We start from the raw sequence: 12,818 nt of genomic DNA, 5'->3' as shown, positions 1-12,818 counted from the left end.
CTAGGAGAATAATGTGAAAAAGCATTGCACAGAAAGTCTGTGCACCAGAGGCCTGGAACCTTGGGGCTGTGATGACTGCGGTTAATTAAATAGGTGGCTTGTCTCTAGACAGCCCCAGACATCTGTCTCCATTCTTCACTTGTTTTTCTGACGTGTTTCTATTTGCTTGTCCATAGTTAAAGCCCAGAGGACCTACAGATGGTCACCATTAATTTTGTCACTTGATGCAATTAAAAATTTTTTTAGTCAATCTTTATAAACAGATGTGTGTATAAAAAAATAAATAAGTCTTTTAATAGAGCAACTCTCTAGAGATCTGATATTTGATTTTAGATTTAATTTTAGTCATTAGTGGCTAGGATTTAATTTTGGCACTTCTTTTAAGTCTAGTCTCTCGTAGCCATATCAATATTTTGATAATTTTTTAAAAATAAGCTTTCAAGAATCTCTTTGCATTCCTAGTCTGGCTTCTTTGGAAACTCAGAAATCATTGTATGCCAAAACATTTATTGTGTTTTGGATCACACACCTGGTTTTTCATAGGATTATTCATGATTGCAGGATGCTGGTGTTGCCTGGGCTGAAACTGAGCTTTGGGCTTGCAAAAATCAGGTCTTCAGCAGCAAAGTCCAGCCTCGTTAATGATTTCTTAAGGAAGCCACAGGATCACAGACAAAACTCAGGAGCTGTGACCTAGTAACTGCCTGCAGAGAATCAGGATCATAGATAATAGCTGATTATCAAATCAAATTATATGTACTTTTAAACTGATAAACCAACTGCAGACAGGTTGTGGGTTTGGGTTTTTTTTTCACAGCCTCCACAATAAACATGGACTGTCCCTTCCAAATATCTTTTAACATATGAAAAGAATTGTTTGGAAATTTTACCGTAAGAAAAGAAAATTGTAGTCTATATTATACACTTGAAAAATGTTCTCAGAATACACTTCTTAACACAATGTTTGGGGTTTTTTTCTTTATTTGCAGGTCAAAATTTATCTGGTTCACTTAAATTAGTGTTGTTTTAACCATCCTATAGAAGATGAATATGATGCCAAACAGAAGTAACCTCTCCTCCTTTCAGAATGTTGGATCAGGTAATCGATTAAAATGAAGTTTGTTTGTAAATGTACTGAGATCTTTCATAATTTCTAATTGACTTTGGTCCTTTAATTCTTCTGGCACATGGATAAGATAAGCGCTCTGTTCTTACTCCATGTCTAACTCCACTTACCAGGGCAGAACAAGGCCACAGCTGGATACACTGCAGACAGCCAACCCTCCCCCATCAGTTTAATGCCTGGTTGGAATAGATATCAGTGACCCCCAGCTAAACAGCTCGGGGAAGGAAGAAAAGGAATGAAGGGGGTGAAAAAGAAAAATTTTTACAAAATGGAAGAATTTCCTTCTGTGGCTCCAGGCAGCGAATTCTTTGCTAAACAGAGGACCCTTGTGCTGTGCTCTGAAGGTTACCAAGTGAAAGATGGGGCTGACCTGGATGCAGGATGGGTTCAGGGCACCGCACTGACTGGAGCTCCCAGCCTCAGTCTCTGTAGCTGCACATGGAGACAGTGTCAGCCAGGATGTGTAACATATCCTGGCATATTCATAAAGTCTCTTCCCAAACATTACCCTAAAAATAAACAAAACAAACAAGATCTAGTTTGTGGGAAGCAGCTACAGTTCAGCTAAACATGCACTATCATCCAGTTGGGATTTAACTGTATGATTGCGGGCACTGCGGTGCTGGAACCAAAAGCACAGAAGAACTGGCATAAGGTATAGCAGAGAAAAGTTGAACTCGAGTGGCTACATGAAGGTATCGTGACCTTTTCTTACTGTACTTGTTTGGATTTCAAGTACAATGAACCCTTCACTGCTGTGGTGAACAGGCATGAAAGTTTCCATGAACTAGCTTGTTTTTTGGCAAAGGCATCCAGTCTTTGTAGGATTAAATGTGCCCTACTGGTGTTGCAAGGGAATAATAAACAATTATTAATGCCCCATTAATGTGTCTGCTAAGCTATTTATATAGGAGCCAGTGGAGTTTATGCAAAAAATATTTGAACTCCAGCTGTGTTCAAGTTTAGGTTTAGACAGTACAAATTTGATACAAGATTAGTATTCAGTTTTAAGAGAGGTTTGGAAGAGGAAAGGAGAGAGAGCTAGGAAGATGGAAATTAGGTTCTGTTCCACAATGGTAGGCTGAGTACACAAGGCATGTATATTGTGCTTTATATCTGTGCCCTTAAATAACTTCTACATCTCATTCTTCTTCCTTAAAACACCACTAATATGATGAATGCATGATTTTCCCAGATGATTTTGTCTTGTCCTGACAAGAGTTCTGTTGAATGTGGGTCACATTCCTCTTTTTGTTCATTTTTACTTCATCATTGCTGTTGATCAAAAGTTGTGAAAATACCTAAAAAATGTCAAGTAATATGTCATATTATAAGAAACTGCAGTTTCACTGCTCAAAGTGGTGATGCTCTGACAGAAAACTTTGGAACTCACTTGTTCAAAGGCAACTTAGATAGTTGTATCAGCACAACAAATGTGTTAAAATTATAGCAAATAAAATCCCATAATCACAACCAGCATAAAAATATTAAATTCTGTATAGTAGTAAAGTTGAGGCTTAGTTTTAGAAGGTGCAAGTTCATGTTTTTGGCCACTAACAGAGCTTGTAACTTAACAGCTGCTTAGGCAGGTCCACTATGCTCAAGAAAGTGTCTGATTTTATTTTGGTTTGTGTGTTATGTGTCCCGTAATGCTGACTCCTTTTATCTTCTGCCTGTTCAATTCCATTATCAGTGATGGTTGCCTTTGTTCTTAAACTTACTGGTCTTATACTTAAGAACTGAGGAGTATGTGTTGTTATACACTGAGACTTACTGCAGTTTACGTAGAGAAAGCCTGTGCAACAGAAGTCTGTTGATGCCTTGGACAGTAATGAATTCCATGGAGTTTTGCCTTATTAGCAAGGAAGGGTCCAGAAACAAGGACCTGTGTGAAGAATGGATTGTCACCTTCCACTGGATACCTAACCTAGTGATCATTAATGAAACCAGATCATACAGCATGAGCTCTGGTGGGGGGCAGGAATCCCAAGCTGAAATTAGGTTTCTCGTGAGATGGCTGAAGTCACAGGTGAAATGTGACCGAGGCAAGAGTAAATCCCAGATTTTTCCCTTATTTTCAGAAGCAGTGCTCTCTGGCATTGCAGAAACTGACACCCAAGAGTGCTTCATTAGTTCAAAGCACAGCGTAGCACATCCCAAGAGCTGCTGTAAAATGTTAATGGTGTCATTTCTACATCAGCTGAGGTCTAAGTGAAAGCCTTCTGGGGGTCCTGTTTGTCTCCTGTAGTGGCTGGCACTGTCAGGAGCTGAATTCCTCTCTTTGCCTTTGGCAAAGTGGAGCTCAGAATTGTAAGCTAGAACTTGACACATTGTTGAACAATAACATCCACCGCAGCAAGGGCTTTTTTGCTGTCTGCCCTCTTCCAGAATATAAATTATACTTCTGAATAAGCGTTAAGCCCCTATCAGTGTTTTTAATAGTCATGTCATTTTGTTGTTTTGAATGAAGTCATGGAGCAAGCATTATACTTCCTTAAGGTTATCTTTTAACCAAAGTGTTCTTTGCAAATGTAGTTACAGCTTTGTATCTCAAGAGCAGTGAGCTGAAACACCTTGAAAAACGTGCCTTGATTTTGTACTTTCCCATTAAGCTTTGCAGGACAATCCACAGAGTAAGCAGAAAGGTGGCAAGCTCCTACAGAGCTTTGAGTTGAATTCATTAATATATGGGGGCTTGGATGCACTAGGTGCACAGGCTAAAAGAAGAGGTTATCCAGAGCAGTGTCTTATGTCCTTTGGCCTGTGAGACTTGTGTTGACTTCTGTACTTTGCTGTGTCCTTTGCATCTTCTCCCTGTACCTCAGTTCTTCAGCTGTAAAACATCAGGATAGTAATGCTTCCTTACTTCATGGACATCTTTAGAGGCTCAGGATTATAAAGGCTGAACCACAGACTCCTGCAATGGATAGGACAACAAAGAAAGAGTCTAGCCTCTTTCCAACCGTGTTGCTGATTTGGTGATGTCCCTCTACCCCTTCTACCCTTTCAGTACCCTAGCTATACCGATACCTATCCTCTACACCTTTCAGTCTCTCATTTTTTGCAAAAAAAGATGGCAAAATTGTGCATCCCCTCCTTTGCTTAATGGTCTGTGTTTAGTACAAGCACAGCAATTGTTACAAAATGTGTTCTTTTCAAGTTAATGTGCAGGGATGCACATGCAAGAGACTACTTGCTTGTTAAAAACTTTTTTCTTGTTTTGTCGTCTTTACAGATTCCAGCAAGATTATGGCAGAGTATAGCCACGCGCAAAACCAGATGGAATTACAAAATGCTAGTTTGGGAAAGGGTTCTGTGGCGAATTCTCTTGAAAATGGTCTCCAGGATATTATGGAAAACCTCGACACGAAGAAATACTCATCAACTCTCAAATTTAAAACAAATGGGGACTATGCTGGCTCTTATTTAACCCTTTCACAACCCATGCCAGTTAAACCTAATGCTTCTTGCAGTGTTAAAAATATACACTCTATTAACAAAATTCAGGGAGGCAAACAGTTCCCCTGTGAAGGCCCATATCTTCCAGATAAAAGCATCTCTGTAAAGCATTTGGGTTCCATATCAGGCACGTCTCCATCCCTCAGTGGGTACGGTTTAGGGAGGACAGATTTTGATATTCATGCCAGCAGAGAGAATGAAAAATCCCTTGGACACATGGATAAGTTCCATTACTCGAAGTACAGTCAGAAAAACAAATCGTATGACAATGTCTACTTCCCAGGAATGCTGGAGACAAAGAAGATCTCGGGCTCTCTTCTGACTATGTGGAATGGAAGCTCGGGGAATGACCTGGTGCTTTCACCTGCTAGCAATTCAGGGGCAGCCAGCATGCCTTCTAGCCCAAAGCAGGGTAGGAGAATGAATATTGAAAACAGCCTGGCCCTTCACATAAAGCCGGTTAAGTACAAGGATGTGATGATGGAAACTCTGAGTTCACGGCCTAGGAAATACTCTGGTGGATCTCTAAGTCATATGGGAGTGTACAGTCGTTCCCTACCCAGACTTTATAAATCAGCAGAAAACCAGCTGGTGCCATTAAGTTTGCCCCCCAGAAGCTCTCTGGGTAATAGTAAAAGGAAAAAACTTGGAGAAAAAGATCTACCTCAGAATGCTTTAGATGCTGATAATTACCTGAATTTTTCTTCTTGCAGCTCAGGGGTTTCACCACATGCAAACTCTGTCTCTGGGAGTAATCCCTATGTCAGTTCAACTCTTAGTGTTCCTGCAAGCCCTCGAATTGCGAAAAAAATGCTTTTAGCACCTTCTTCCCCATATCTCTCTGATGATTTTGATAGACTTGGACTCTCAGGAACAAGTCCCAGTAGTTCTTTCTCCCCAGTGGATTTTGACAGGTCGTTCTCTGCCCGAAGAAACCTTTCCACCAGTTCTGTGGAACTTGATGACCCAGATCTGGAAAGTTACAGACAAACACCAAATTCTCTGCAAACATCCATGCGAGAGCGGAAGAACAGCATTAGCTCGATTTCAGGAAGAGAAGACCTCATGGACTATCACAGGAGGCAGAGGGAAGAGCGACTTCGGGAGCAGGAGATGGAACGGCTGGTAATTTTTAATCTTTCTCTTAGTCTTTTGTGACATTTGGTATTTGCCAAGTGTCCATCCCAGATCTAGCCATCAGGAGGGCACAGCAAAGTGAAAGCTGCTGTGTTTTGAAATTCAAATGCTGCCTGCATCAGATGTCTCATTTATTATCACTGTCCATGAAGCTAATGCTTAAACAGTAATAGCTTGGATAGACAGTACCATTCAGCCATCCTAGAAAAATTATGGAACCCATGGAAATTATGATCAGTTATCCTGTGGGCTCTGTTAAAATGTGTATGTATATAAAACCCACAAATTACACTGCAGGGATCCAGGACTTTTTGTTTTAGATGAAGGCACTATTTTGTGGTAAGTGGGCAAAAAAGAAGAGTTTCCACTATAAGCTGCTCAGCCATGTGTGCTGCAGAGTCAGGTATACATTGGTGTGGGCTCAACAGATCAACAGAGCTTTTTCTGCTTAGTTTTCATTTTTCCTTCTGAGTATGTTCATTAAAATACAGGCCGCCTTGCTTTCCCCCCCCTCCCAAAATGGGGAGTAGCAGAGGGGAGGAGGAGTTTCTGTCTCGAGTCAATGTAGTAGTGCATATTGCTTCAGCTTGGGACTGAACTCAGTAGTAAAATGTAATTTGTGTATTATTGAAAAAACTTTTGGGTAGGAAAAGGAAAAAGGTCTTCAGAACGTGCAAAGGTGTTTGAAACAGTTTGTTGTTGAAACTCTCTCCATAAAAATGCTTAGTATTTCTTCAAAACGTTTTTTTCAGTGGCTACAAGAGTCTCTGACCCTATTAACTTGCATTCATATTTACTGATTTTATCATCCGCATAGAGACAGAGGCCATTTGATAGGTCAGTTGGTATTCCTTAGTCTTAGATTTGAGACATTCTATTTGTGGGCTTTAATTCAAATCTTCCTGATTTTGAGCAAAATGGTGAAGGGATACTTTTAAACCTGTCTTGTTCGCATACAGACTGCAAGCCTGCAGGAGAGTTCACTCCCAGGACAGGCTGGGGGTGAAAAGCCATGGGGAGGCAGGACGCAGGGGTAGTGGGAATGTGGGAGCGGGGGCTGACTGTCAAGGGCCACTAGCAATGACCCAGCACCTGTACAGGGCCACTGTTCTCATCTCAAATCGCACGTGTGAACAGATTCAGCTAAAGATCTCTAACCCAGACAGATGCCTCCCCTGCCCTGTCTCACCTATGTCCTTGGCACGGGCTGGTGAGGAACCTGTTAGGCAGCCAGGAGCCTCCTCCCTGCCTTTTTGTCCTTAATCCACTCACTGGTGTAGTCTGTAAGACATACACTGTTGTTTGCAAGATGAGAAAACGCTCATGTTTGCCTGCTCAGAGCCAGGGCTGTAGAGTTGAGGCACAGGTGTGAGGGGGTGGCTGGCACTGCCCCCTTCCCTCTCCACAGGTGTCAGGGTATGTGTGCCCCTGCCCTGCTTTGCCCTTCCCTCCAGCCCCCCGAAACCGCTGCTGGCTCCTCTTGGAGCTGTGGCTTCTCGGGAGCAGGGACCTGGCTCCCCAGGGCCAGAAGGACCAGCTGTGAGTGTTAACAGCTGGGTGGCTTAGGAGAGGCCGTTATGCTTATGCACACAAAATGGGAAGCATCAGCAGAAATGCTGGTGGGTTTTTTCTCTCTCACTGTCTTTGTCCTGCCGTTCCTCTGCTCCTTTCAGAAGTCTTCCTTCTCCCTAGTCCTGGTGTTTTCTGTGTGCAAAGTGGTGATTGCTTCTTATCAGAAGGTTTTCCAGACAGCCATGCTGTAAAACCTGAGATAATCAGTCATAAAAGCAACGTATTTGTATTTCAAAGAGAACAGCTTGCTTTTTTTTTTCCTTCTTTTTGTGGTGAGGAATGGAAGATAGGGGGTTGTTTCAGTATTCAGTAATGCTAAAAATTGTTCTGTATTTATATTTGGATGTAATGGCTACATTTTCTAACACACAGTATTTCTTTTCTTGCTGGACAACACTTCCTTCAAGTCCTGATTCTTTAGAAAGAGAATTTTCCTACTGTTTTTCCAAGCATGTTAAAGTTTTTGGGAAAAGATTTTTTTTGTGTATTACATATAATTTGAACAAAAAGGAGCTTCTTCCTGCTTGAGTTCATCACAGAAGATCCTGTTCCTTATTGGAGCTATATGGTAGAAGAGTTGAATATCAGGAGAGTGGCTCCTTCCAACCGTTTGAGAGTTAGAAAAATTACGTAACCAGGTTTTTAGATCTCTGAGAAGTAGAAATTTGTATTAAAAAAATAAAATCATCACATCACATCTTTGTACTTTATAGGGCCTGTTCTGTTTTGGTTTTGTTTTATTTTTGTCCTTCTGTGTGGATCTAGCCAAGAATCTGTCCAAACAGGGTCTTGATATATCCAGCCTGAGTTTCCAAAGAACAGTTTTGTTTGCCTGGTGTACTGACATGGACGAAGGTTAGAGATCCATGTCTGCTCAGATCTCTGTTTGAGGGCTGGGGGGGAAGGGCTGAATAAAAAAACTCAACTAAACAAGCACTCATGGATAGCAAAACTCTGTTCTCTGAGTTTTCAGTGATGCATAAAAGTTCAGATTGAGTAGCTGGTAGGTGAGTGGCAGGGGAAATGCAGTCCCTCTGTGAGCTAGTGTCAGACTCTTCCATACTGGGTTTTTGAAGCACAGTAGGCAGAAGAACAATGTAGGACTATTCAGACTACTCCATCAGAAACATAAACTTCCTTTATAGAGGACTCGAGTGGAGAGTGTCTTGTTTGCGCCCTGGCACGAGGTGGTTTTGGGGTGCTGTGGTTGATAGCTGCTATTCACTTCTGGATATTTTTTTGGTCATAAAATCTATGCACTCATTGTAATCTGACCTAGCACTTGCCCTTGAGCTCTTCTGTTTACTTTCACTTTTTTCTTTTTCTTTTCCACATAAATTATTCTATGAGTTTTACTTGTGCTTAGTTCACTTTTTAAGCGAGAGAGGCTGCTCTGGAAGTTTGCATTTTGAGCTGTTGCTATGACCTGCATATGAAACCAAATGATCTGCTGTCATTTCCCAAGGAAATAAGCAGAGAATTAAAATAGAAAAGGGTATAAATAATGAAAATATGCAGGTTTGGGTTGGGTTTTTAAAAAATTATTTAAAAGTCTGAGTTTTAATTTGTTCCTGTGCGCCAAACATGAAAGACATTTGTGTACTTGTGTAGGATTTGGTGTTTCTCCATATCTCTTTCTTTAGATTTGCTTTTTATGGGTGGGTTCACACAAACTAGCTGAACACTGGTGACACTTCTGTTTTGCCAGCCTGTTCCTCTGAGACTTGAAGAGCGAGAGGAAATGGAATTCTTGTTGCTGCCATCCCTCTGGCGTTTGTACTGGGGGATGACTGTGGGAGCAGGTGGGACAGCACTGGATTGCTCCTGAAGTTGGCACAGGCAGCAGCCTGGGGGGTCATGATCTGCTTCTGCTTCCTCTTCAGCCCAGCTGACCGGACATTGCATCTTGGCTGTACAAGCTGTACATAAGTAGAAGTCAGGGTAGCTATTGCTGACACTAGCCCAGGAGCCTTATAAACAAGGAAAAAAATTATCGCTGTGATCTCATAATATTCAATGCTATTCAGTTAGCTACTGATTTTTTTATTTATTTAAATTTAATAGGAAATCTTTTTTTTTCCTGTGTGAGATGAAAGCCCAATTGTGGTAGCTGCTGGACCTGAAAGACAGTCTTTCTCTTCAGCCTGTGGGGGGGTTGGGGGTGGAACAGCACAGGACACATAGTTGGATAGATATTAAGGGCCATGTGTTTTCTTTGATAGCTGCTTATTTGAATAGCACTGAAGTTGATTTTTCTACTGCTGTGTTTTAAGCAGTACAATGTCTTTCCTCTAGATGGTGGTAGGTACTTAAAAGTTATGAGTGCAGTAACTGTGATGCTTTCCATAGCCCAACTGTCTGTATGGATCTATAAACATTTGATGGGTAATAAAGTTTTACTAGATGTAGGAATTGTACTGGGAGAGATTTCAGGTAATCAATGCCTGAACGAGCAGTAATAAAATTCAAGGAGTTCCATAGTCCACGTTTTCACAATCAGAAGAGCACTGAATTTCATTAGTTTATTCAGAAATAGAGAATAATACAAAATATCCCTGTGCCTGGTTTGTACTGATGCCTTGCAATTTAGTAAGATGTGCTCATGTGAGGGGAAAATGAAATGAAAATGTTTTAGAATTTTCAAGATGGTACTGATTTAAAATCATGGTTAATAGAGCTTATGTAAATCTTCCATACAGCTTGGACAAACCTCATATACATGTTTAATAAATTTATATTGGCACTGTGTCTTTTTGTAGACCCTTTAAGCATAAAGTACCCAAGCTGTATGTAAAAGCGTAAGTGATTAGCTCTTACAAGAACCCCAGCCAAGTAGACAAAGGCTAGCTCAAGGTCATTTGTCCCACCACTATTTTTTGGCAGTCTCTATAGTGTTACAGAATAGCTACTTGACATCAATTTAATTTTGTAAAAGAACAAGTGCTGTATAATAGGATAAAGAAACCCTGCAGAATACAGCTAATATTGATAACTCTGTAGCTTTTCAAGGACATTATTTCAATTGTGTTATAAAGCATATGTGTGAGGTCTTTAATAAGGCAAAATGTCAATTACATATGGTTAATTTTTGCAGCTATATGTTTATGCAAATTAATAGTATGGGCCAGGAAGATATCAATTTCAGAAGACCTGGTCTCATTTACAAAACTTAAGTACTGCACTGGAACCCTAGTCTGCAGGCTCCTGCCCTCAATGTGATTTGAAAAGGACAGAGATACTGTAGGGACAAAAGGGCACCAGGCTGAACAAGGCTGTTCTTTTGAAAGCTGATGGCATTCCCTCAGGAGCCAAATACATGCATGCAGGTACAGGAGGTAATTCTGCAGAAAGCCATCTGCTCAGCTCCTCCCTGGAGGCTCTCTCTACTCTGTGCTACTAATGTCTTCTGCTTTTACCAGTCTGTTTCTTCTGTGCCTGTAATGGGAAGGTAAGGATGAGGCACACCTGGTCCTATGCTGTGATCTGGGCTGATCTCTCTGCAGTGCTTCTCTGCAGGTGTGTCTGCTGTCAAAGGCTGCGTGTGAGAGGTGGACACGAAATACAAGTGCTGCTTCCTGAATTCTGTGCTGCTCGTGGTAACCTCAGAGCTGAAACGCTAACTGTAGCCGAACAAGGACTGAAAATGAGGAAATAAATGAGGCTGGAGTAAGAAACTGGTGCAAACTGGAGGGAAGGGGAAGAAGAATTTGGGAACCAGTCTCAGTCCCAGTTAAAGTCTAGTTTTGAAATAAGCCCCTTAGAAATGCAGGAAGGAAAGAGAAAGCTTTCTCCTGCCTCTCGTCTGTGGGATACTGAATGTATTTGTAAGAAAGAAAGTTTGGGGAGTGTCTGCAGCTCTCTTCCCGAGTCTCTCTACCTCTTTCCACACCAGCCTTTTTGACTAGCTACTGCTCCAAGCATTTGTTGAGAAGTTGGTTGTGTGCCTGCCTAAGCAACAGTGGAAAAGTGCTGCTCTTTGGTAGCTGGAAAAAACCCAACAGCTTCTTCTTCAGGCAGAGGGAACCTGGCTGCATGGACTAGACATAATTCATGTTAGTGCTTGTCACAGGGGACAGAATGCACATGTATTTTTAATGAAATTTGAGGTTGTCCAGTTCCTAATGGCACTTATCTAAAAAGCTTCCTGCTTGCCACAGCTGATTAACCAAGCCTTGCCTTGATATCTAGATACAGCATAACCTCTATGCATATGTAAAACTCATAAACGTGATATGAAGCACGTGAACAAATCCAGGAATCACCACATGGTTGCTGTTAGAAAAGTGGGATATTTATCTCTGCTATTTTGGAAATTTTTTTTAGAGTGTGCCAGGGTTGTCTCTTAATGTCATTGTTGATCAATAGCAGAAGAGGGTTGTTATATCCTAATCCCATCCTTCTCCTTCAGCACCTGAATTTGCATAAGGTGATGTGTAGTTTTCTCAAAGCCAGGAGTAGTGAAACTGTTCGGGCAGAAAGTGCACGAGACCTGTGTACCCCCTTCTGTAGCAGGCAAGAGAACCACAGAAAACACAGAGATGTTTTAGTCTGTGAGAAAGGACATTTTATGGGGAAACACACCGACAGATTTACAAGGCTTGATTCAGCACTCCTCCCTCCCACTAGAGCAAATTTAAAACCTGTTTCCTGCTTTTGACATACCTTTTTCCCCCCTCTGCTGTGTTCATTGTCACAAATAACTTGTGTTGTATTTCTTGCAAAGTTATTGACTGGATTTTCCACGTGCTACTCCTTTTTGCAGAGGTGTTTTCCTAGTTTGCTGCTTCACTGAGAAATTTATGCTGGAAATAGTTAAATGCAGGGGTGCTGGAGCTGGAATGAGTTGGCTGAGATGAAATGGTGAGAATAGAGTGTATAAAATAACCACAGAGCTTCCTGTCCGTAAGCCTCTTAGCACATGTCAAAATAGAAGTGAGAGATACTGATATTTCTGTAATGTGTCTGAAAGCACATCAGGAATTTTTTGAAGACTGGCAGAAGTTTTCCTGCAATTTTTAAGTTTTTTTAGAGCATCTGAGATGTAGCAAGGGAAAAAAGAATCCCTTTTGTTTCCTGACTGCTCAGCAAAGGGCAGGTTTGCAGTGGGAGCCCCTCACCTTAGTGCTTAGGTTGGGGTGAGCAGTGGCCATGCTTTGAAATTTGCCATTGTCTATTATTACCAAAGGGATGGAAGCTTGGCATAGGGTAACCTGATATAGCCTGTTGTTGCAGGAAGGGATGGGGCCTGATGCCATGTGTGCCATCTATAAACCATTACAGAAGCTGCGTGAAAGGGCCAGGCCTGATGCCGTCACAACAGAGAGAGCTGCATAATTACCAGCGGTCCCAGCCAACGTTTGCACAACGCTTTAGGAATTGGGTTGCATGGCCAAAAGACTTAGTAAGAGGGAGGATAGTGGTGTTGGAGTGGTAAGGGAAGAGGCTTAGGGTCTGGCATTGGTTGCCTGGAGGGAACAAGGCTTTGAGGAGTTATAATTATGTTGATCATTTGGGAGGATGTCTA

The 12,818-nt window shown here is 41.6% G+C and overlaps 1 protein-coding gene across 1 annotated transcript in view; it reads left to right on the top strand.

Annotated features, from left to right (window-relative positions):
• Positions 1–989: 989 nt before the first annotated feature.
• LOC103810711 (pleckstrin homology-like domain family B member 2) overlaps positions 990–12,818 on the top strand; it is a gene marked incomplete at its 3' end in the record, with an annotated part of 17,345 nt that continues 5,516 nt past the window's right edge. The window contains exons 1-2 of the mRNA XM_009083627.1: positions 990–1,099; positions 4,362–5,710. Of these exons, the coding sequence (XP_009081875.1) occupies positions 1,045–1,099; positions 4,362–5,710 (1,404 nt within the window). The remainder of the gene's footprint in view (positions 1,100–4,361; positions 5,711–12,818) is intronic.

The sequence above is a fragment of the Acanthisitta chloris genome, unplaced genomic scaffold, assembly GCF_000695815.1.
Source record: "Acanthisitta chloris isolate BGI_N310 unplaced genomic scaffold, ASM69581v1 scaffold23751, whole genome shotgun sequence".
NCBI lineage: Eukaryota > Metazoa > Chordata > Aves > Passeriformes > Acanthisittidae > Acanthisitta > Acanthisitta chloris.
The sequence above is the reverse complement of the archived record's forward strand: the minus strand, read 5'-3'. Positions and strand labels throughout refer to the sequence as shown.